A 23211-nucleotide genomic window follows, 5' to 3' on the forward strand; every position below is an offset into this window, starting at 1 on the left:
GGGGTCCCCACAGGAGGTAATAAGATTACACAGAAATACAGAAATCTTTTGTGGGTTTGGGACAACAGTCCTGTTTAACGTGGTTCCCTTAGAGACTATTCAGTGGTCGATCCACATCTACAATGAGCCTTTCAGATGAGATTTGTTCCTGTTTTGGTCTCAAAAAAAGTATCCGTCATTTAAACCTGTTCTCAAGTAATTTCACCCATGTTAACTGTGTCTGCCACTTGACCCCCCCCCCCCCCCCCCATCTTGAAACTACAGTTTGACTTGCCACTATTTGAGTATAAATCCTTTTTGTGTATGTATGGGGGCGCACAAAAAACACTTAACACTGATTTTATTCTCTGGATTTCAGTCTTTACCCGCCGCAGAACCCAGGAGCCTTTCATTTTTTTTCCTGAATAAATTTCTGTAAATACATGAATGTAAAAGAGATAAATCATGACTAGCATATCTGTTGGAGATGTTAATAAATTATTTAAACATGGTTAAATTCTTTTATGTGACATTTTGTTTCATTTATATGAACTGATGGCAAACCAGGAGAAAGAGTCATATGAGCAGACTGCGGTGTCTCCCAGCAGCTTGAGGTCATAACCATTAAAACTGTTGTCTTTTTCATTCAGCCGAGAACAGCTAGAGCAGCAACAAAGCTGAGCAGGGCACAAACATGAATTACCCACATGAACTCATTGAAAGAGTCACCATCACTTATTAATCTTTTTGTGAAACCAGACTAAAAACTCTCGTACATGTCAAAGTTGCTACATGTACGACATGTAATTACATGCTTGTGGTCATGAAAAACTTAAAAAGTTAGTCATGGAATTTGAAAATAGCTATTTCCAGGTGTGAATACATGTTTTAAAAAAATAAAGCCAGGAAATGTAGAAGTCATGGAAATTTGCCTCAACTCTCTTAGAATTAAACTCTACTCAGCTAAATTAAAATTGACAGAGAAAAAATGTAATTAAATATTAAATTATTTTATACATGTTTACATTGTATCAAACCCTGTGGCTCCTGGTTTAATTTTCCTCTTGTACAAATGTATGTTTCTACGGAGCACCAATCGGGACATAAGTAGAAAAAAAAATAGTGGGGACGTGAGTGAAAAAATAAGAAAATATTTTCTTCAGCAAATTCTATGCTGAGCATATAAAAGTTTCAGATGAGCACCAGATATTTTGACTTCCCTTTTTAGCACAGGCCCTCCCACTATTTTTCAGGGGTTTGTATGTTTCCCAGAACACACATTCATGTCAAAGTTGCTCAAAGGTGAGGAAAACTCATGAAAGAATAATGGAAATGTTCTGCTAAAAGTCCAGCATCCATTAAGATAGATGGTTGATGATTAAAAGGTATTAACAGGATTAGCAGGCAGCTGCCATATGGCTGATCAGACCCTCAGCTCGAATCAGGACGGCACAAGTGCCGCTGAGCAAACACACTCTACAAAAGGGTTAATGTCATCCCCGCTAACGTTACACATGCACCGGTGAGTTTAGAGAAGTGAATTCATTTACAACTATTTATAGTGTACAAACAGTCGGACCCTCGGGCATGCAGATTTCTCCACTGAAGATGTGGAACTTTTTTTTCTGGCAAAATTATGCCATTATCCAAGTGAACTTCAGAAGCTTGTCTGATTTGAGTAGTTTTCTCTCTTTCTACCGCCCCCCCCCCCCCACCTCCGCTGACTGCTCACTCTAAACTCTAAACACACCTCCCTCCCTCTCCTCTTCCTCCTCCTCTAAAGGCTACTTCGCCAGATGGTGCAGCCTTTTCTTTTGTTTACCCATCGTCCATGAGTTTACCTTCCTAACCTTAGCTACTAAACTATGGACACTGCCCGGCGGGAAGCGACGGACACCGATATGTAAGTTACTCCTCTCGGCTCCTCTCGCTCAATAAACCCGCTGCAACAAACGCATTTTGTGGGGACTAAAAAAAAAAAAAAAATCAACTTGACTTAACTACTTTACAACTTTAGCATTGTACTCAGCTTTTATCGTTTCTAGCTGTCCCTTTCTTTAGTCTGAAAAGAAGAGTGCACATTCTTTCCAGCGAGCCCCCACTTATTTACCACCGAACACACCACTTTAAGCTTTGACACCTGTGGGATATGCTACCACGGTGGATAATTTTATTTGTGATTTCTCACTCTAACCTTTGCTAATTTATCACATAACTGTTCACCGTGGAGACTGACATGTCTCGAAACCAATGGCAGACCATAAAAGTATGTGTACACCGCCGTTGCCAAAGTGACAGCGCCATTCCAGAGTGCTAGCTAACAGGGGGGCGGGACTAGGGCTCCAGCACGGTTGGATGCGCCTTTGCAGCGTAAGCGACATAAAGAAAAACTTCTTTTACTCGTGTAAAAGAAGAGAATAAAACATGGCTTTGTCTTAAACGCATGGGTATTAATACCTCTGTCGTTAGCGAGTATGTGCTCTCTTTGTCAGCACGTACAGTTATCTTGCTAACGTGTGTGTTAATGTCAGCTAACTTAACTTACACTAGGTAAATGTGATGTACTCAAATTATGTTTCCACGAATAAACCAACAGCTGTGTTGATAATAAGCAATTAGGGATATATTTAAAAGAAGCCGACTCACGTTCAGGTGCGTGTGTAGTTTACCTGCCAGGTGTGGTAACATCCCTGGTTTGACAAGTTTCTAAATTGACTGAACACCTCTGACGCCTCCCTCTTCAGGTGTGGTTGTAGGTAGAGTCCCTCCATTCAGCATGTTTTAACCACGCTAGTAATAAACCCTCCCTTCATTAGGATTATTGTGTTCAGTCTCTGAAAACTGTTGATTTGCTTTAGTGGCGCGTTTAGAGGCAGCGATCTGCATGATTTGCAGCACTGTTTAGCTGTACTGGTGTTTACTGAGAGGTTTTCCTGTTATTTCCCTTTTTTTTTGCATTGATTTATATCTGTCTTCTTTATTACCAGGAAAGTGATTGGTAACCCTTTACAACAAGGGTACATTAATAACGGTCACTTTGTAATGGCGTCTAATAATAATAATTCATTCCTAGTGTTTATATTAACTTGGTGAGTAAGGGTGGTTTATGAAAGTGGGGGAGATTCGGGAGGGTTTGGGGGGTTAGGGTTAAGGGATACGAGCGCCTCGCTTTACAATAAGGGTCACAAAAAACATTAATAAATAATTATGCTCGAGTAATGCTTTTTTTCAGCAATATTATATGTATCTTAGCATTAGCTAACTGTTATGATTGTCCTCTTAAAGGTGAGGTTCACTTTTTTGGACATTTGGCCTCATTTTTACCATTTGGTCTGGTCCTTCTGCTGACGCTGTCTGCAATGCTAATACTAGCATGAGTGGATAGGATCTCATTAGCCTGACATTTAAATACCATCTTACACACTCCACAGCACAATACAGGCAATTGAAATAAAATTCCAAAATATCAATTTAAATGTGTATATGGATAGAAAACTCTTTGTACATCGCATTTATTTTTGAGGGACTAGCCTCGGATTACAGGCGTAAATTTTACCTTTCCTCTAGCAGGGGGCTGTCCGTTTGCTCTGTCCCTTTCTGCTTCAGCAACGATGGCATCAGTGACAGATGCACTTTCTCTTGCGGCTCTGGCTTCCATTTCCCTTTGTTAGGCGTCCGTGTATTCGGGCTCGTACATTTAGGGTTGGTTGCTCAACACAAAATCTTCTTCCCCGTCTTCAAAATTGGACGCATCACTTTCTATATCAACAAGAGCCATTGTAGAATAAAATAAAATACCAACTAGTTAGCCTTCTTCCGACTGGTGTGGATGTAAACAAAGTGTAGGCTACAAGCGACTACTTCCTGCAGTCACTGCATATCAGTCTGCTGCAGCTGTAACGTGAGCCCACTATTACCTAAAAATTACCTGTTAAATTACGCCTGTAATCCGAGGTTAGTCCCTCAAAAAGAAACACTATTTACGAAAAGTTTTCTATCCATAATTATTCTATCAACATACACATTTAAATTGATTCTCTGAAGTTTTATTTCAATTGCCTGGAATGTGCTGGAGTGTGTAAGATGGTATTTTAATGGCACCCTAATGGTGTCCTATCCACTCGCGCTAGCATTAGGTAGCACCCTGGGTAAGTTGGAAATATGGCCAAATGTACAAAAAGTGAACCTCCCCTTTAATGTAAAAGTGTGATGAAGTGAGTGCAGAACAGTATCATTCTGGATGTTTTTGAAAAATTTTGTTTTGAAATCAAGTTCTTGCATGTGATGATGGCCCTAGAAAATGAATATGGCGGAGGTTAAGGTGGCGGTAGTAGCAGGGGAGGCCTCTCATAGTTGATCTGCTTTACTGTGCTGCAGGTAACTGAACTGGTGAAGTGGAGGACCATGACACCAGGATGAGAGAGCTGGAGTAGCAAGGCTGTGCCAGAGCTTGAGGCCAGAGTTTCACCCTTATGCTGTATTTAGGACTGCTACTCATTTTCTCATATCATCTTGACAGCAGAGCTGGTTGACTAGAAGACAGACCTGGGACATGCCCTGTGTCCTGAGGCGAGGGATGTGTAATGATTGATTGAAATTGGCTGAATCAATGGACAAGAGAAAACACTCTGGCATAATGTTCAAGCAAGTGGATGCATCATCCAGAAGGAACCCTCGTGGTGGAGGCGAGCTCAGCCGGTCCCAGTCTCCCCCACCCTCCTCCTCCTCCATCCAGCAGAGGCGAATGCGGGCAGTGGAGGTGGCGAGAGGGAGGACAGGGTATGGTTTTACACTGTCAGGACAAAGTCCCTGTGTCCTCAGCTGCATCCTGAAAGGGAGCCCTGCGGATTATGTGGGTTTGCGTTCAGGAGATCACATCCTCTCTGTCAATGACATCAACGTCTCTAAGGCATCACATGAAGATGTGGTCAAACTGATTGGCCGCTGCTCTGGTGTCTTGAAGCTTGTCATTGCTGAGGGAGAACGTCACAGACGCCACCATCACCACCAGCGCACCCCTGGTGGCCGTCACCATAGCAGCAATTCAATGGCGGCATCGTACCTGGACTCATGCTCCAGCGATGATGAGTTGGATGTTTTTTATGACAACAGTGTAAACAACAACAATAACAGCAGGGCAGGCTGTGGAGCCCGTGGGGGTTGGTTCAGACCCAAGCTGGACCCTAAGCAGCTGGGCATCAACAGGGCAGAGAAGGTGGTGGCAGAGCTGCAGTCTGGAGGGATTTTTAACATGATCTTTGAGAACTCCAGCCACTCCTCCAGCAGCTCGGACAAAGACAGACCGGGCGTTACCTCCTCATCCAAACCACATCCACCATCTGACCCAGAGTTTCCCCCCTATCGTAATGCCTCCCGCTCCCAGAGCAACCCCATCCTGCTCTCTGAGGAGGAGATGGCTCAAGTTCTCAATGATGATTCAGTGTTCCTGGAAACAGATTTCCGCCATTTGAACATTCACCACCATGAGGAGCAAGATGTGGATGTAGGAGATGGAGGGGACTTGGTCCTAGAGCCTAGTGAGGGCATCCTCAATGTGGGCATGATTGTTGGCTACCTTGGCTCCATTGAGCTGGCCTCCACTGGCACGAGCCTGGAGAGCGACAGCCTGCAAGCCATCAGAGGCAGCATGAGGCGCCTCAGGGCCGAGCAGAAGATCCATTCACTGGTCCTTATGAAGGTTAGATCAGACTTAGTGTTGGTGTTTACTATTTTTTTTAATCCTTAGAAATATTGCTTCTCTGTATACATACATTTGAGATATATATATATACATATACATATACATATATATATATATATATATACACACATTTGATATATATATCTCAAATGTATGTATACAGAGAAGCAATAGTTTTAAGGATTAAAAAAAATATGTGTGTGTAATAATAATATACATATATATATACATATATATACATATATACATGTACATATATACATATATATACATATATATACACACACACACACATATATATATATATACATACATACATACATATATACATACATATATACATATATACACACACACACAAGTTGTCCTAGTTAACAGGGTTAGGGTTGCAACATTTCAGGAATACTCAGAAACTGTTCATGGGATATTTGGGAATTAACAGTAATAGACTAGAAAATTGGGGGTAGTTTGTACTACCTACATTTACATTGTCATATATAAATTAACTTGCATGAATGAACATTACATAATATATCCTGAATTCTATTCTCACTAGTAGGAATGCATACAAACATCAGTAATACACATTAAAAGAATATAAGTAATAATTTTGACTTTTGCGTGAAATTTGAATTGATTCCTAAATGAATATTAGTTGAATAACACAAGTATTTATTTAAGTTAAATGTCTGATAGTGTAGGTTAAGAACTGACTGGATTTTTTGAGCCTGATATCAATTTTGGAGCAGAAAAAAAAAATCACATATTGCTATGTGCAACTGATATAGGGAATGTGTAATGATTTTTTACAGATGTGAGTATGTAAAGGCTAATTTCTTAGACAAATAACTTACTTTATTTAGACATATTTTACATTTGACATGACCATTTAATTAAAAACAGATCAAAATAGCGGAATGAACAAGGCAGAGTTTTTGGAGTGCTATTTGCTGGACACATTGCATTACTCTATAGGCACTCCATCGTTTTCTGCGTTTTATGTGCCGTGGAAAATTTTTTCAAAAATTGACCCGTATCAGAAAACTTATGAAAAGCCCTGTGATAGGTGAATAATAGCAGATATATCGGCCGACCAATATATATGTCGGGCCTAGGTGTAAATTACCCCAAAATTTTGTTATTCCATTTGTTTCCATTATTTCCATATATCACTGTTAATTTCTATACATTACTATTCCATTCATTTCTATGAACATTTTTAATTTCTTTTGAAAAAAAATAAATAAAATCCCTCAAATTCTTGAGCACAAGTTCCTATGGGAAATTTTCAGAAATTTTATCATATCTTTTCATCCCTTTACAACCTTATGTGACAAATCTGTTAGCATTAAAAGTTGTAGCTGCATGATATCTGTGACTATCTCATCATTTTCCCTAGTAGGAAGTTGTAACACCCCCCCCCCCACCCCATATCTTTCAGGTCATGCATGACAGTGTGCGTCTATGCAGCGACAGAGGTCAAGTCCTGGCCACCTATCCTGCAGAAAAACTAGCCTTCAGTGCCTGCTGCCCTGATGACCGCCGATTCTTTGGTCTGGTCACAATGCAGGCAACCTATGATGACTGTCACTTTAGCAGCGGACGGTATGAAGAAGGGAGTTTGAGGACTTCCTGTCATGTGTTCATTGTGGACCCTGACCTCTGTCACCACCAGGTATGAACGACGACATAACGATGACAAGATAGGTTTATAAACCATAATATAATCCAGATAAAACATGAATAAGTTTGTCCAACATGCAAAACACATTCTGTTTTGTAAAATCTGATGTTATAGTGAGGGAGTCATTTAAAAAAAAAAATCATTTTTATTTTGTAAAAAAAAAACAAAATTGTATGTTTTCTCATTATAAACCAAAAAAACAACTACTATTGACATTTACTGGAATTAAATACAGTCAAAAATACAAAAATAGTGCACTAAATAAGTAAATATTGAATCAAAGAACAAATACAACATCAAAGCTTTTGATTCCAATTTGGCAGATTTCAAAAAGTGCTCAAGTAGGATTCCCAGTACAGTTGGTTTCAGTTTATCAATACATTTAGTTGCTGTTCAAGTCAATATCTGATTTTTCCATGTTGCTTGTTTTTTAAGGTCCATTTGGGTGTGGCTAGAAAGTTTGGTTTCGAGTGTACTCCTGACCCAGATACAGGGGGATGCCTGGAATTCCCCCCCAGTTCTCAGCCTCTCCTCCAGTTTGTCTCTGTTCTCTATCGGGACATGGGAGACAATATTGAGGGGGTCCGTGCCCGGGCCTTTCATGATCCGGACAATGATGCCCAACAGAACCACAGCACCAGCAGCAATAGTGATAGTGGCATTGGCAACTTTTTACCTGAGGAGAAGAGCAACAGAGTGCTTTTAGTTGACCTTGGAGGCCCCCCTAACCACAATCATGCCTCTGGGCCACGCCTCTGGGACAGCCCACCTTCGTCCCAGCAAGCCTGGAGCCCCACCTTAGGAGCTGCCGCCTCACACCCTCCTCCCCCAGCACTGAGGAATGGCCACTACCGTCATGACCCACACCTGGCTGACCTCCCTCACCCTCTCCCCTTGGCTCACCCTGATGTCTCGGGCCGACACTCTAGAGGGGTCCACCCACACCACTACTCACCAGGGAAGCGAGGAGGAGCTGTTGGTGGAGGAGAAAAGAGAGGGCCTGTAGGTGGAGCAGGAGGAGGGGTGGAGCCACAGCGTTGGCTGCCAGTGCATGTGCTGAGAGACTGGCATCAGCAGCACCACCACCACCACCACAGCCACCTTCAGGGCCTGAGCAGCGACCAGGAGTCCTATGCTGAATCCACAGACGGATGGTCATCAGCTAACTGCAGCACCTTGCCCCCACCCATGAGTAAGATCCCTGCTGATCGTTACCGGGCCCCACTGGCCCCTGGAGACCACCTGCCACCACCTGGAGGAAGCCAGCCTCCTCCCCCTACACATCCACAATCCCACACCCACCGCCTGGCTGTGCAGAAGGACGAGTGGGCTAAGAAGCTGTTTGGGGCTGGAGACAGGGAGAGACCCGGGCCCGAGAGGACCGAAAGGGACAAGAAAAGAGGGAACGCTAAGGATGGAGACAAAAAGGTACTTTTCTCATAGTTTAATAATAATATTTAAATTTTTGGTGAACATGTTTTTCTAAACAGATTTTACCACTATATATTGTCAGTCTGTGCATAGTCATGCTGTCATGCCGTGCCAGTTAGGTTGACGTTGGGTTTTGGGAGAGTTGTGTTAAAACTAACCATTAGATGAGAAGCCTGGGCAGAAGGTAGCAACCCCCATCACATACCCCTGTTGTGGAAATTTACTCTGACTAGAGTTTGTCCAAGACTAAAGTTTATTGAGGCTATAAATCCACCTGTGTTCGTCCCACTGCTTTCCATGGTGTTTTCACCCCGCCTCTCAAGGCCTAGCGTTTATCTCAGTCAGTCCTTGAATGAAGCTTCTTCCTCACCGAAATGTTAAACTTTCCATCAGAGTGAAACTTTTGTGACCCATATTAACCCCAGCAAATATCCCTGTTGCATATCAAACAATATGAACACACCAGTGGGCACTCTCCCCAGACTTAGTATGAGTAGATTGATAAGTAATTTATTCCCAGTGCTCCAGTATCAGATCATGTATTATGCACCAGCCAGGCATCTGCCTTGACCTGAAAGCCACCTGTTTCCTGTCGCAGTGAGTTTCACTCTGTTAGCAGAGCAGGTTGTAGACTTGTTATGGTCCAGTAAATGTACAGTGCTCTTTTACTGGTCTGATTTATTTTAAACAGCTTTTGGGCCAAACAGTACATGACAACTTTCATAGAAATTTACGCTGCACTTTTTTAGTGAGTCTCCTTCATCAGTGTTTTCATTCTTATTTTTCTCTCATATTTGTCCTGACTCAAAGCAAAAAGCTCGAAATGAGAAAATTCCATTCATGAAACGTGCTGACATCTAAATCTGTTCTCATCTGCCTGTTGCTGCTTTTGATCTTATATCGAATGTTGTAGACAAACCTGGAATGGGTCATGGGTTTACTAAACCAAAAGTCAATGGGATTTTTTAACACTGGATTTTCGTTCATAGCTTAAAATATGATCTGGGGCAAACAAAATTTTCGTGGACTTGCGCATTTTAATCTGAAAAATGATTTTGCCCCAGTTAATGTTCACAATAATTTGTTCGCAACCGTTGTTTTTAATACACAAAAATTCTACCAAATGAATAAGTATATTTTTAAATGACATATTTTATTCCATAGGACAAATAGACATTTAAATGAAAACCTATTCAAAAATCCAAGTGACTTTAGACAAGGGAAGCAGACGTTCAAGAATTCTACCGTTCTGCAGAATTTTTAGACTTTTTTTGGTTAAGGCCAGAATTAGTTTTCGGGTTAGTGTGCGGAGGTAAAGGTAAAGGTAGTATGTCTGTGTGTACACACACACACACACACACACACACACACACACACACACACACATATATAATATAATATAATATAATATATAGGGGCTGGAGCTCATCTCAGGAAGAGGCAGGGTACACCCTGGACAGGTGGCCTGTGTATAGCAGGGCCAACTCATATAGACAGACAACCATTCACACTCACAGCCATGCCTACGATCAGTTTAGAGTGTCAATTAGCCTGGTCCCTTCTTGATGTCTACTGGAGAGAACCCACACAGGCACAGGGAGAACATGCAAACTCCATACAGAGAGCTCCTGTGCCCGAGCCGGACTCGAACCTGGAACCTTCTTGTGAGGCGACAGTGCTAACCACTGCACCACTGTGCCACCCCTAGGTTAATACTGATTTACTTAAATATTCATTTTATATTAAACCATATAGTTTGAAATCAAATATATGCAGTTAAATTTCTACATTTTTCTTGTTTATTTGTCATGATTTTCACGGATGTTTCAGAGAATACAAGATCACAAAGGTGTGGAAAAGTCATGGAGATGTCATGGAAAAATGTGTATGAAAAATGACAATCATATTATTCAGTGAATAATAATTCCAAAACATCTCTCCTTTTTTTTTTCATTAAAAAGTGCATTTTCATTGTCATCATTTCTTTTTTGTGTGTGTTGTTTTACAAGTGGTAAAAAAAACACTGTTATGTTTGATGTTATCGAAAATGCGATGTATTAAAGTATGGAAACAAAAGTTCTTACATTAAGGATATATCTTTGCATACAAGACCCACTGTCTGCATTATTCGGTGAGGATAAATTTCCTTTTGCATTGATATTAAGTCGGTTATTAACTTGCTGTTAACAAACCAATGCAGTGAAAATTAATTCCAGCATGGCTGGATTTCCTTGGCATGTATCCCTCTGCAGCTGTTGCAGTGCAGGTCTTTACAAGTATGCAGGAAACAATAGCAATGACTTGCATATCATGATAGACTCTTGCTTACTTCGTACCGAAAATAGGTCTGTGCTTCCCCCAGTAAAGAAGCCCTTAGAGGACGGGGTCCCAGGGACCCCAGGGGACAATAAGAGGAAGTGTTTACAAGGCCAGGAGCAGGGGAGACGCTGACAGTCACAGGAAGGGGGACATTTCTGAACAATGATCCCAGATTTGAGACACAGAGCTTTGGAAGTCATGTTCTAGTCATGATTACTGTTAGTTGACATCAAATTCTGTCAGCTAGCAATGTTTGAAGTATTCGCTGACTGGTTTCCAATAGTAGTAGTATGACTCTTCACCACATGGTGGTGCTGCTTAACCACCTGCAACTTCCATCCCCTTGATCCTGCTTGGACATTATTATTTTTAATAGTATTACTATTGATTATAACTTTGTTCTTTAAGCAGCTCATAAATTGAACTCCGTTGTTATTGGTATGACTCCCCTCCTTCAATAAATAGTGCATGTCCATGTATTTATGTTGACAGCTTTGTTGTTGTACACAGGAGGAATGTTTCATTTCTTTGACTGTGTGGGTGTGAGAGAGAGTGATCACAGCATAGATAGTAGTTTGCATAAAATTCTTGTCTTTCAAATGTTTCCCTTAACAATGTCTGATGCAGCCACGCCTCAAAACAACACAAGCACCTTTCTCTTACATAAACTGAATCACATTTTTAATTCTTAACCACCAATTTGTCTGCTTTTCTGTCCGTAGTAATCATTGAAGTGAGGTTATCACAGTGTTTGTGCCTGTTGTCAGCACATGAAATCAGATGTTCCAATCTGTGTTGTCTCACTCACACACACACACACACACACACACACACACACACACACACACACACACACACACACACACACACACACACACACACACACACACACAGGGCTGACTCAGTAACCAAGCAACACAAGTGGTCAGCTCCTGATGAAATGTCGCCAATACCTGCCCCTAATCTGATCAAACGTGTCACAGTTTGACTTCTCAAGCCTGTCATCATTGATTAATTCCTCATTAATCAACTTGGCCATTGATGCTTTCTCCTACGGTATAAGCTGATTAGCCCACTGACATTTGAGGGAGGATAAAGGTAGCAGGATATGTCGGCTCTCTAAAGACAAATGAACAGTCATTAAAAGCCAATTCGTAGCCGTGTGAAGGCAACAAAAGACTATGCTTCTCTTTGGTCCACAGTCACCATAGTTACATCATTGTCAGGTGGGTCTGTACAATAAATAATGCTTAGGACATGCTGATTTAAAGCAGCAGTTTATAGCATTGTGTAACAGCTGGGCAGTTTTCAGCTCAGTTATTCCTGTTTGTTGGGTACCACTGCACCAGTTCTGACCATCCAACCATCTAGAGTTTGACACCATCTGAATGTTATCACACAAGAGCACAACGTTCACCTTCCTCATGAGTTGTTATGATAATGTCCATCACCTGTTTGTGTGTCAGTGTGCTATGGCTCTGGTTCAAGCCTTAGATACAACCTGGTACTGCAAGCGAAATCACTCCACATGCCTGCATCTCACATGTGGAATTTAACATTTCAGTGAAAAACAGAAACCTCTTAAATGGATGTGTACATGTGACAGAACTAAGCTCCATATGGCTGCACATATCTGTTTCTTGAAGTCGGTCACTCCCAAACCTTTTCAAGTCATCTACCCCCTGAAACATTCTTCCTCCTTTTGTTAACCCTCCACTACTTCCTCAGATGACCAAGTCTCATGAGATGTGGGAGTGGTATTAATAGTAATAGTAATAGTTTTTGCTATTTGTTCACCCCCATAATTAAGCCATGTCATATTTCATTAACTGATTTAATGCACATCAGTTCAGGCACAACAGAAGTGAATTCTAACTCATTTGGATTCATCAGCACTGTCAGGTCAGGTCAGTTTTATTTGTGTAGTGTCTTTCAATCGATTTACATTCAACAATTCTCCATGAGCAAGCACATCTTGCCACAGTGGTGATGAAAACCGTCCTTCTAACAGGCAGGAATGTCAAGTAGACCCTGGCTCAATGGGAAATGTTCATCTGCTTTGACAAGTTGGGGGGGGGGGTAAAAGAGAGCAGGAAAACAGCGGCAGAGACAAAGATGGATTCAGGAAAGAGACAGACAGACACAGACCAGGACAGAAAGAGACATAAAGAGAAAGAAGGGAGAGAGAGTGACAGAGGGACAGGGAGACACACAACAAACAATAGCAACAACAGCAGCAGGAATAGTAAACTAGTTAACAATAATAACATCTACAGCCTGTAGGCAGGCTACTTAAGTATTCAAATTCAGGTTAATATAAGCACTGTTTGTGTTGACACCAGCTGCACTTGCACCACCATTGGCCAACGTCTAGCTTTGGTCCTGCCTTACTCTACCTCTGATTGGCTCCTTCTTTGTGCCTAGTTAAGACATATGGAGAGAGATCCAGTCAGGGGGAAAGGGTTTTTACAGAACACTGCTTCTACATATTTTATTTTTTGGTGTACATCAATGCATACCTCACTTTGGGGATCATGGATCCGAGCTAGAGTGATACGCTACACATGAAATTTATTTATCTAATCCATCGTTATGTATGACAGCTGTTCTGTCATGCAGTGAAGGGAAATGGTGAAATAGTGGCTTTGTTTGACATTTAGGACCTGCTTGACACTGACCAGATAATTATTGTAGCTGACTGTACATTTAATAAACGCAAACAAACGAGATTATCAGTAAGTGTTTACTGTTTCAACTGTGTTAAAAAAACCAACCCAGACATTCTCTGAGTGCAGTATAATTAGTGAATAACCATGTCAACTTAGAGTCACAGTCCTTATTTGATAGAGTAAACCTGCAGTGTAAACCATGTCAAGATATTTGAAGTAGTCGTCCCTTTGCTGAAAGGATGATGTGTTTCTGTGCTCACCTTACATCTAAGCTGAATGTCTGTATTTTGTTCTTTAACTGTTGGAATATTTGCTCACACAGTTTTTCACAAGGTGGTGAACTATGCCCCCCAGCATTGCCTGTGAATGGTTAACCCTTTTCAGGATGCTCCTTTTATACCCAATCATAACGCTCACCTGTTTCCACTTAACATGTTAACCTGTGGAATGTTCCACACCGATTTTTTTTTTGAGCATTCCTCAACTTTGCCATTCTTTTGTTGCCGCTGTCTTAGCTCTTGTAGAACATGTTTTAGGCATCAAATTCAAAATGAGTAAATATTTGCAAAAAACAATAAAAGTTTATCAGTTTGAACATTAAATATCTTATAGTTGTAGTATATTCAATTAAATATTGCTCAAACATTATTTGCAAGTTATTGTGTTCCGTTTTACACCATCTCCCAACTTCAACAGAGTAGGGGTTTGTAGAAAAGTATTTAGAGCAAATAATCCATTTTGATCCTTTTACTGTTAACGTTTGAAATATTATGTATTAATAATTTTGTATCTCTAGGGGATATATAAATGTTTTTGACTGTTACATGGATAATTCTCAGCAAACACATTCCCTGATACTAAGACACGGTATTTGCTATAAGGCAAGTTAATGCTGAAGAATGCCGGTGATAAAAAGTGTAGAGTGGAGTAAAATATGATAAGACTTGGACAAGGACTTGTAGATATTTCTTAGCCTGGACCACAAGAAACCCATCACGTCAACTGATTTTTTTCCTTTTCAATTAGCCATTTAAACTATGCTTTTAAACCGAGCCCTCACTCACAGTATTAGTAAACCTTGTGTTAACCACCTGCTTCACGTGAAAAGGAATTATGCAATACGAAGTGCTTCACAACAGCACAGTAAACAGCATTGGGTTGAAGCAGGTTGGGAGAGTTCAAACGTAACTTAGTTTATAAACTACTTAAATTTTTAGCATTGCACCAGCTGACACTGTTCCAGTGAAGCCTTAAGTTTAAACCTAAATCTTACATTTAGCTCTTAGTGAGTATAAAGTCCTCTGTATAGTTATTCTGTATTAGCTGACTACATTTGATATTAGACACTAATGTCATAGTGTTTGCATGCATATATATTCTAAAGGCCTTGATAACTTTCTAATGAACAATAACTAATTTATCACAGTTTGCCAGTGAAGGCGATCATTATGTATTTGTCATAGCTTTCAAATTGAATTTGCCCAATAATAGCGTCCATTTTTAACACCTTGTGCCGTAGTGCTACTTAATTTTATTTTTACATTAACCAAGGTTTATTGCTGTAAATATACCCTATAATGCTTGTTCCTATCTATCATCTTGTTTTTATTTGGGTGATTGAAGGTAGTTTTCTAGCTATTGGCCTCTTATAATACTTCCTACTATAGTCAAATCAGTTTTATTTGTATCACGTCAAATCACAACAAAAGTAATCTCATCACCCTTTACAAGTAGAGCAGGTCGAGTACCACTCTCCTTCAATGAATTTACACCCAGCAAGCACATCCTGCAACAGTGGCGACAAAAACCTTCCTTTTAACAGGCAGGAACATCGAGCAGATCCAGGCTCAATGGGGACGGCCTTCTGCTTTGACCTACAGCATAGGAACATGTTGAAAGACAAATGGTAATTAGAGACATCACAATAATTTTAACTGTGTTCAGAACAATGCAATTTACAGGAGCTGAAGATGTGGGAACCTCAGTAACACCATCTTGCCCCCCAGATTTGTTTCAGTCCAAACTGAATGCACTGTAATACAGTAAAAATATGTATTAACATGTTTTTATTCTCTACTCAGGGTGGTCGCTTCAGAGGTCTGACCATGGGCTTCCCTCCTCTCCCCCAGCGCTCCTCAGCCCGACGCTCTTTCGGACGCTCTAAACGTCTCAGCCTTGCACGCTCCCTGGATGACCTGGAGGTAGCACATGATTACATACACAAAGCACTGCAAACACTTATGCTTTATCTGGCCACTGTGTTATTGTTATTTTGAGTGACATGTGCACCATTCATCTCTACTGGTAGCAGCTCAGGTGCATCCTGACACGGAAACTTAAAGCCGTTGTCTTTTATCACTGTAGCAACATACACACATTTGAGGACAAATGTGCCATATAGAAAGTGCCAACAGATACCACTCAGCTTGTATTATGAAGATAGCAAACATACAGCTTTAATGGATTGACATTAACTTTGGATTCTTCCCTCATTTGGATGTAGATCTCTTGCATTTTCTGCTGACTAGCATTACCACACTGTGGCAAGAATCCTACTTTTGTTCCCTTTTTAGCTGCAAGAAATGACCCAGTATCCAGTCATTTGAGAGACATGAGTTTTGCCTAACAATATCCCTATTTAGTTCTGCTTTAACATTTTATAAGAGGGGGGTCTGCAGTGGCTGCTGTGGAGCTACATATAGACATTGTAAGGGACCTCAAAGCGAGGCCTGGGTCTATGCACGGTTCTACCCACCGTCACCATGTTGGGACAAAATGGTTCTAGCACCTTTTTTTATCAACTCTTCTTTCTACAGGCAACAGGATAATTCTGGATCTTGAACTGAGGTTAAACATACTTTGAGCGTTTGTGTGTGTGTATGTGTGTGTGTTTCTGTGTGCTGTGTGAACATTGGGGAGGCTCGAGGGATTCTTTACAGCAGCTTTGGTTGTCTCTTGTCTCCCAAGATAGCGATCAGAAGAAAGCTAAATGTTTCCGTGATTAGTGGCTATTTGGCTCCCTGGGAGCAGATAACAGATTCCACCCTTGATGTTTTGGTAGCAATAGGGGTTTTTGTTGTTGTTGTTGTTTTTGTATCGGTGTTTTTTCATGATGCATTTTTTTTGGGGGGGGGGGGGGCAGCACAGTAGAAATTGACAGGAAGTTTGAGGAAAGGGAGAGAAACTGTGAATACTGTAGTGAGCTGCAATGCACTTTGGCTTGATTCAACAGCTAGCACCAATGTGCCCTTTAACAATATCTGATGCACAATCTTCACTCTGCTTCACCTTTGCTCTGTATTTCTGATGTCAGTGAAGAGGGATTTGATGCATATTAAAGTGATACATCACCCAAAAAGTGTAATTTGCTTTTCACTGACTTTGCCAGTTGTCTTGATCTCAGAAATAATTTCTGCTCCCTGCAAGACTTCTTGGTGACTCCAGAAGCTAAGGGAGACTGGCAACAAATAATAGCAAAACTGTCCAAAATGTGAATTTACAAAATCAAGCAAATCATTCAATATAATCTCCAAACACTTTGATTACAACTGAAATAACCTAACATGAGCCCTTGCAGCTGCACAGTGGTGCAGTGGTTAGCGCTGTCGCCTCACAGCAAGAAGGTTCCGGATTGGAGTCCCGGCTCGGGCAATGGATGGGATGATGGATTGAGCCCTTGCAGGTCTTTGCCACCGGGAATGTGAATCAGTTTGTTCAACAACTGTCTGTGGTTCCGCATTCTGAATCAAATTGATATAAAAAAAATTTTTAACCAACTTAATTGGTATTATGTATTATTTGATGATGTGAGTCACGCATTACTTTTTAGGATTGTGTTTGCACAGAATGCAAGATTGTTCAATCATATTTATTTTCATATTGCTATTTTCAGGAACAATATGCAAAATTTTGTGTTTAAAATCCATATCATCCTCCTGTTGTGTTGTAACAAAGAGTGATAGTCGAATTTGGTTTAGCTACTTCAGTTTTAAGCTCTTTGGGATATTCATGCTGTCACAATGTCATTGAGGCATTATTAATGTTCTATGTAACACCTGTTCTTTTCCTACCACACAAAATCTGCATGACAACAATTGGCCTTGCATTTCACCAGACTTTTGGATTGTGTGTCACACAGGGGTAGACATTCTGCTATGTCTTTGCCAGACCGTCCCATTGACCCTCCCCCCACTGCCTCCGTCTTTATTCTACCTTTTTCTTCTGGTTGTTAGGCCTTTTTCTCTTGCAGCACATGCGGTAATGTCCACAAACAGAGCAGGCTTTGTATTGAGCTTGGGGGGAGGAGCTGGAAGTGTGTGTGTGTGTGTGTGTGTGTGTGTGTGTGTGTGTGTGTGTGTGTGTGTGTGTGTGTGTGTGTGTGTGTGTATACACTGCACTGCTAACGAGCTCCGATGAGCAACAAGTTGACAATCTCCTCATTAGTGTGGCCCCAACACAAAAGCACATAGAGTATACTGTATAGACACACACAAACACACACAGACCCATATTTATTACACACTGTTTTAACAGTCTACATTCTGTCCTAACTAGCTGCTAGGAAATCCATTCCGTACTTGATGTACTGTATGTGGTGGGAGTGATGTTGGTGGGGTACTTCCCAAAAGAGTTCACACAATGTTCACTGAGCACACCTCAGCCAGGTAAATCTCGCATTTCACACTCGATGGTGTTCATGTATGTGGCAATATTAATTTACTGTATGCTGTTCTGCTGGCTTCTTCCAGTTGGCCTTCTGCTAATTGAATGTGGATAAATAGTTAATTGTACATAGACTTCACAAATGTTATTGGACCAAATCAGGGTTTCCCCCAGTGTATAACAGCCACGGTGAGTCGCCAGGCCCAACTTAACACCCCCTTGCCCCACTTGGCCAAAGATCATTGATTTTTTAAGATTTGGGGGGGGGGGTTTCGACTTCAGTCAAAGAGGGGCGGTAAGAGACAGGGAGTATATATATGTTTGGTGCGCAGGCAGGTCTGAGATCAGTTTTCTTTCTCAATATTTGGAAGCTATACCTCAAACCACTCCCAAGTTTCACACGCTAACATGACATTACAACCTTGTCACACATAACAGGATATGTCAAGGAGGAAAAGCCAAAAAACCCTATGGTAGTTTTTTCAGTCAGAAAAATACCGGAGGGGAGTGTGAGCCTGCCAGTTATGACCACAAGGAATCCACCGAGTCAATCACGTTTGCGGAGCCCAGGCTTGAAGAAATACAGCCGCATGTGATCCACTGTGCTGTTGAAGTAGCAGCGTGTGGGCAGAAGTAAACACTGAAACAGTGGAAGATGGCAGCAGTACTACTGGCTTGTTTAATCCTATCAAGTGAATATATTTTGACTTCAGAGTGCTCATAAAGGAGAAGACACTTTTTTTTCCCTTTGGCCTTCAAGTGATCATCTTGGATCTGTTGTTGGACAAACAAGTTTGGATCTCTCTTTTTGAGTTGAGTTTTTATCGTGTTTACGCTTGATTATTTATCATAATTTATTATTATGGTTAGATGTGACAAGCTTTGCGAGGCTCTTTTTAATGTTCAGTAGCCATCAGGACTTGATTCAAGACTTTTAGTGCAATAACTTGATATTACTTATTTTAATTGTGTTTATTTTGCGGTTGTTGAAAACAATACTCAAAGACTGTAAAGCTTTGTAAGACTGTGGTTCAGGGTCCAAACAGTCAACACACCAGGACACAGGTTTTCAGTTGAAAAAATAATGTATTTATTTCTCTAAAAGGAATAAAGTATAACAAAAGCAAATTAATACAACTAAAATAACAGAGTTACAGGGTGCTTAAAAAAGGGCAACCAAACATAACTCTACTGAAAACTAAGGCTAAGAAAACAAGATGCAAACTCAATAACAGACCTACCAAACTTAAGCTGGAGGGGACATATATACTAAAGGACTGAACCAATAAATAAACACAGGGGACACTGTTCCAAAAAATAACTTAAACTCGTTGTCGTGGTCGTCCTCTGCTTTATCCGGTGGGTCCGGGTCGCGGGGGCAGCAGCCTCAGCAAGGAAGCCCAGACTGTCCTCTCCCCAGCCACTTCCACCAGCTCTTCCGGGGGAATCCGGAGGCGTTCCCAGGCCAGCAGAGAGATATAATCCTTCCAGCGTGTCCTGGGTTGGCCTCGAGGCCTCCTCTCAGTTGGGCATGCCTGGAACACCTCCCAAGGGAGGCGTCCAGGAGGCATCCTCACCAGATGCCCAAACCACCTCAACTGACTCCTCTCGACATGGAGGAGCAGCGGCTCTACTCTGAGCCCCTCCCGAATGACTGAACTTCTCACCCTATCTCTAAGGGAGAGCCCAGCCACCCTGCGGAGGAAACTCATTTCGGCCGCTTGTATTCGTGATCTTGTTCTTTCGGTCATTACCCAGAGCTCATGACCATCGGTGAGGGTTGGAACGTAGATTGACCAATAAATTGAGAGCCTCGCCTTTTGGCTAAGCTCCCTCTTCACCACAACGGACTGTTTAGCACTCACATCACTGCGGATGCTGCCCCAATCCGCCTGTCAATCTCCTGCTCCATCCTACCCTCACTCGTGAACAAGACCCAGACATAGTTAAACTCCTCCACCTGAGGCAGGACCTCCCCCCCGACCTGGATTGGGCAAACCCCCCTTTTCTGGCTGAGGACCATGGCCTCAGACTTGGAGGTGCTGATTCTCATCCCAGCTGCTTCACATTCGGCTTAAACTTAAACTCAATGCAAAATAACCCCAAACCCCGCCCCGCGCTCTCAGAACAGTTGGTCTGGTCCTTGGCTTGGGCCTCTGCCTAAAATCAGGCTCCACCCTCAGTTCAATCTTTTATCCAAACCAGGAAGTGCTCCACAGGTAAGTGGCAGGAAACTCAAAAGAAAAGACAAAGGAATTTATAACTTAAATGACATGGCACTGTGACCTCAGAAAATAAATGCGAAATTGCTAGTAAAGAAAATTCCCAAATCAAACTTGTGTGCACTGTATGTATTTAAGTGGCTGCGAATGAAAACTGAATATGTGGTGATGTGGCTAAGAATTAACTTCATTTTGCGGCTCTGGCTAGAGCCATCACACTGTCCTATAGTTAATTTTTAACTCTCATAACAACACAATATTGCATTGTCATCTTTTAAAATCTTTAGTCAGTTTTTAGCATTGATGTAATGTAGGGCTGTATGGAATCACCCTACTTCTAAACTCCATCTGTGAATCTGTTATCTGTAGGGCCCTGCCACCAGTAAGCCAGTGCAGGGCCTCTGTCAGAAATGTGATATATCAAATGATATTTGTCACTTGGCCAAACAACTTTTCTGGGGGGAAAACCCTGCAAATACATTGAATTAGTTTAATTTTGTCACATTGCATGATGCTTAATTACAGTTAATTCACAGTTTCACAGCCACAGCTGGGTAGGCCACGACGGAGATGACTACTTCCAGTTAGCCCTTTGCTTACTTTTATGTGAATAAATCACTTAATCATGCAGCTCATTTAGCTTTCCAAATGGTATCAGACAAATGGATCATATTTGTCACTGAAACAAATCATTTTGATTGCTCGCAACAAAATTTTTATTTTTCCCACCTAAAAAATATCTCCCTACCACAGCTCTGATGTTTTCATGAGGTTCTAGTAGTCTCATCGCCTCAAATCAAGTAGGCGTCTTACAAATTAATGACTGTTCATAGTACAACATTGCACTTTCCCTTTACTGTGCCCCCTTCCTGAGCTGCATGGAGGCAGTGTGACCAAAAGCGTGAATTTGCTGTAAGTTGATTTGATTAACTGTGACTGATTTAATCGTATTCATCATTAGCCTTGTTCACCGCCTGTGGGGCATAGCCCACCAACAAGATCCCTCCAGACTGCTCAGTCCTGGGCCTTCGTCTACAGCTCTCCCCATGAAAGACCCAGTTCCACTCTACCTGCCTCCATGTCCCTCCGCCAAGTACTCCTTGGCCTACCCCTTCTTCTTTGTCCTCGTGGGTTCCAGTTCAATGCCTGCCTTGTCACATTCTTCTATCCTTACGAAACGTGTGGCCAATACATTTCCAGTGCCTTCCTCTTATATACTTCTAACAGGCTGTCTTTGGGTCTGTTCCAAGAGGTCTGGATGCAAAGAATTAGTCTGGGGCAAGTGTTGATGAATCCTTGTACTTTCCGGATTGTTGCCTCCGTTGTCCTCCACGTCACTGCTCAATACAGAAGGACAGATTCCTCGTTGCTTTGGAATATCCTCTACTTGTTTTTTCTCCTGAGCAGGTTTGAGTTCCAGATGTTCTGCAGCTGCAAGAAAACTTTTCTGGCTTTCCCAATTCTTTCCTTTACATCTGCATCTGTTCCACCTTGTCCCTCTACTACACTTCCGAGGTAGGTGAATTAGTCTACTTCCTCCAATACTTCCTCTCCAAGCTGAATAGGTTCTGTATTGGCTCTCAGGATCTTGGTCTTCCTCCTGTTGACTCTTAGATCTAGTTGTTCAGAAGCAGCCACTACTCTATCCGTTTTGGTCTACATCTGTTTGTGTGAGTTTAATAGAAGTACAAGGTCATCAGCAAAGTCCAGATCATCAAGCTGTGTCCATGGGGTCCATTGGAGTGCATTCATCGCACCGTTTGTGGCTGTCTTCGTGATCCAATCCACTGCTAATAAAAATAGAAATGGCAAGAGAATGCAGTCTCATCTAACCCCTGTTCTTATGCAGAACTTTCCTGTGAGTTTCCCTTAGTGAACTACTCTGCACATCAGTCCTTCATAAGAGTTACGGATCATGCTGACAATCTTGGTTGGTATACCATAGTGTTTGAGAAGTTTTGACAGGGATTCTCTATCCAAACTGTCAAAGGCTTTCTCAGAGTCTACAAAGTTGAGTTCCATTCAGCAGACTGCTCCAAAAATAATCCTCAATGTGACAATCTGATTTGTACAAGACTGTTCCTTCCTGAAGTGTGTTTGCTTATCTCTCAGAAGCTGGCCAACTTTGTCCTTCAATCTGTTGAGAATGATTCTGTTGAGCACCTTTCTAGGAACTGACAATAGGGTTATCCCCCTATAATTTCCACAGTTGCCCAAGTCACCTTTCTTGGATAGCTTGATAAGATAGCCTTCCTTCCTCTTTTCTGGTACCTGCTTGCCTTCCCAGATCCTTCCAAAGAATGGGTGAAGTAGATTAACTGATGTTATGTCTGCTTTCAGTGCCTCCAGAGGTATATTATCAGGTCCAGCTGCTTTGCCACTTCTTAGTTGCTTGATTGCTTTTGTGATTTCTTCCCTTGTTGTTGGATCACAGTCACTATCCAACTCTTCCTCTGCTGGAGGAAATTATGGGTGTATTCTCTTGTACTGGTCTGTTAAGTAACTCTTCAAAATCCCCTTTTACCCTGTCGTTCCTCTACCATG

General features: G+C 41.6%; 1 protein-coding gene across 7 annotated transcripts in view; it reads left to right on the forward strand.

Moving 5' to 3' along the window:
• Positions 1-1743: 1743 nt before the first annotated feature.
• rgs12b (regulator of G protein signaling 12b) overlaps positions 1744-23211 on the forward strand; it is a 61870-nt gene continuing 40402 nt past the window's right edge. For 6 of the 7 annotated variants that reach the window (XM_086210639.1, XM_086210642.1, XM_086210641.1 and 3 more), the window contains exons 1-5: positions 1744-1882; positions 4357-5677; positions 7122-7355; positions 7800-8792; positions 15865-15984. In XM_086210639.1, the coding sequence (XP_086066765.1) occupies positions 4589-5677; positions 7122-7355; positions 7800-8792; positions 15865-15984 (2436 nt within the window). In that variant the 5' untranslated portion in view covers positions 1744-1882; positions 4357-4588. Of the gene's footprint in view, positions 1883-2317; positions 2350-4356; positions 5678-7121; positions 7356-7799; positions 8793-15864; positions 15985-23211 lie in introns of those variants that run through there. The other variant, XM_086210640.1, reaches the window with a different exon arrangement.

Source organism: Aulostomus chinensis, chromosome 8, assembly GCF_037954235.1.
Source record: "Aulostomus chinensis isolate RoL2024-O1b breed Wild chromosome 8, RoL_Achi_v1.0, whole genome shotgun sequence".
Lineage (NCBI taxonomy): Eukaryota > Metazoa > Chordata > Actinopteri > Syngnathiformes > Aulostomidae > Aulostomus > Aulostomus chinensis.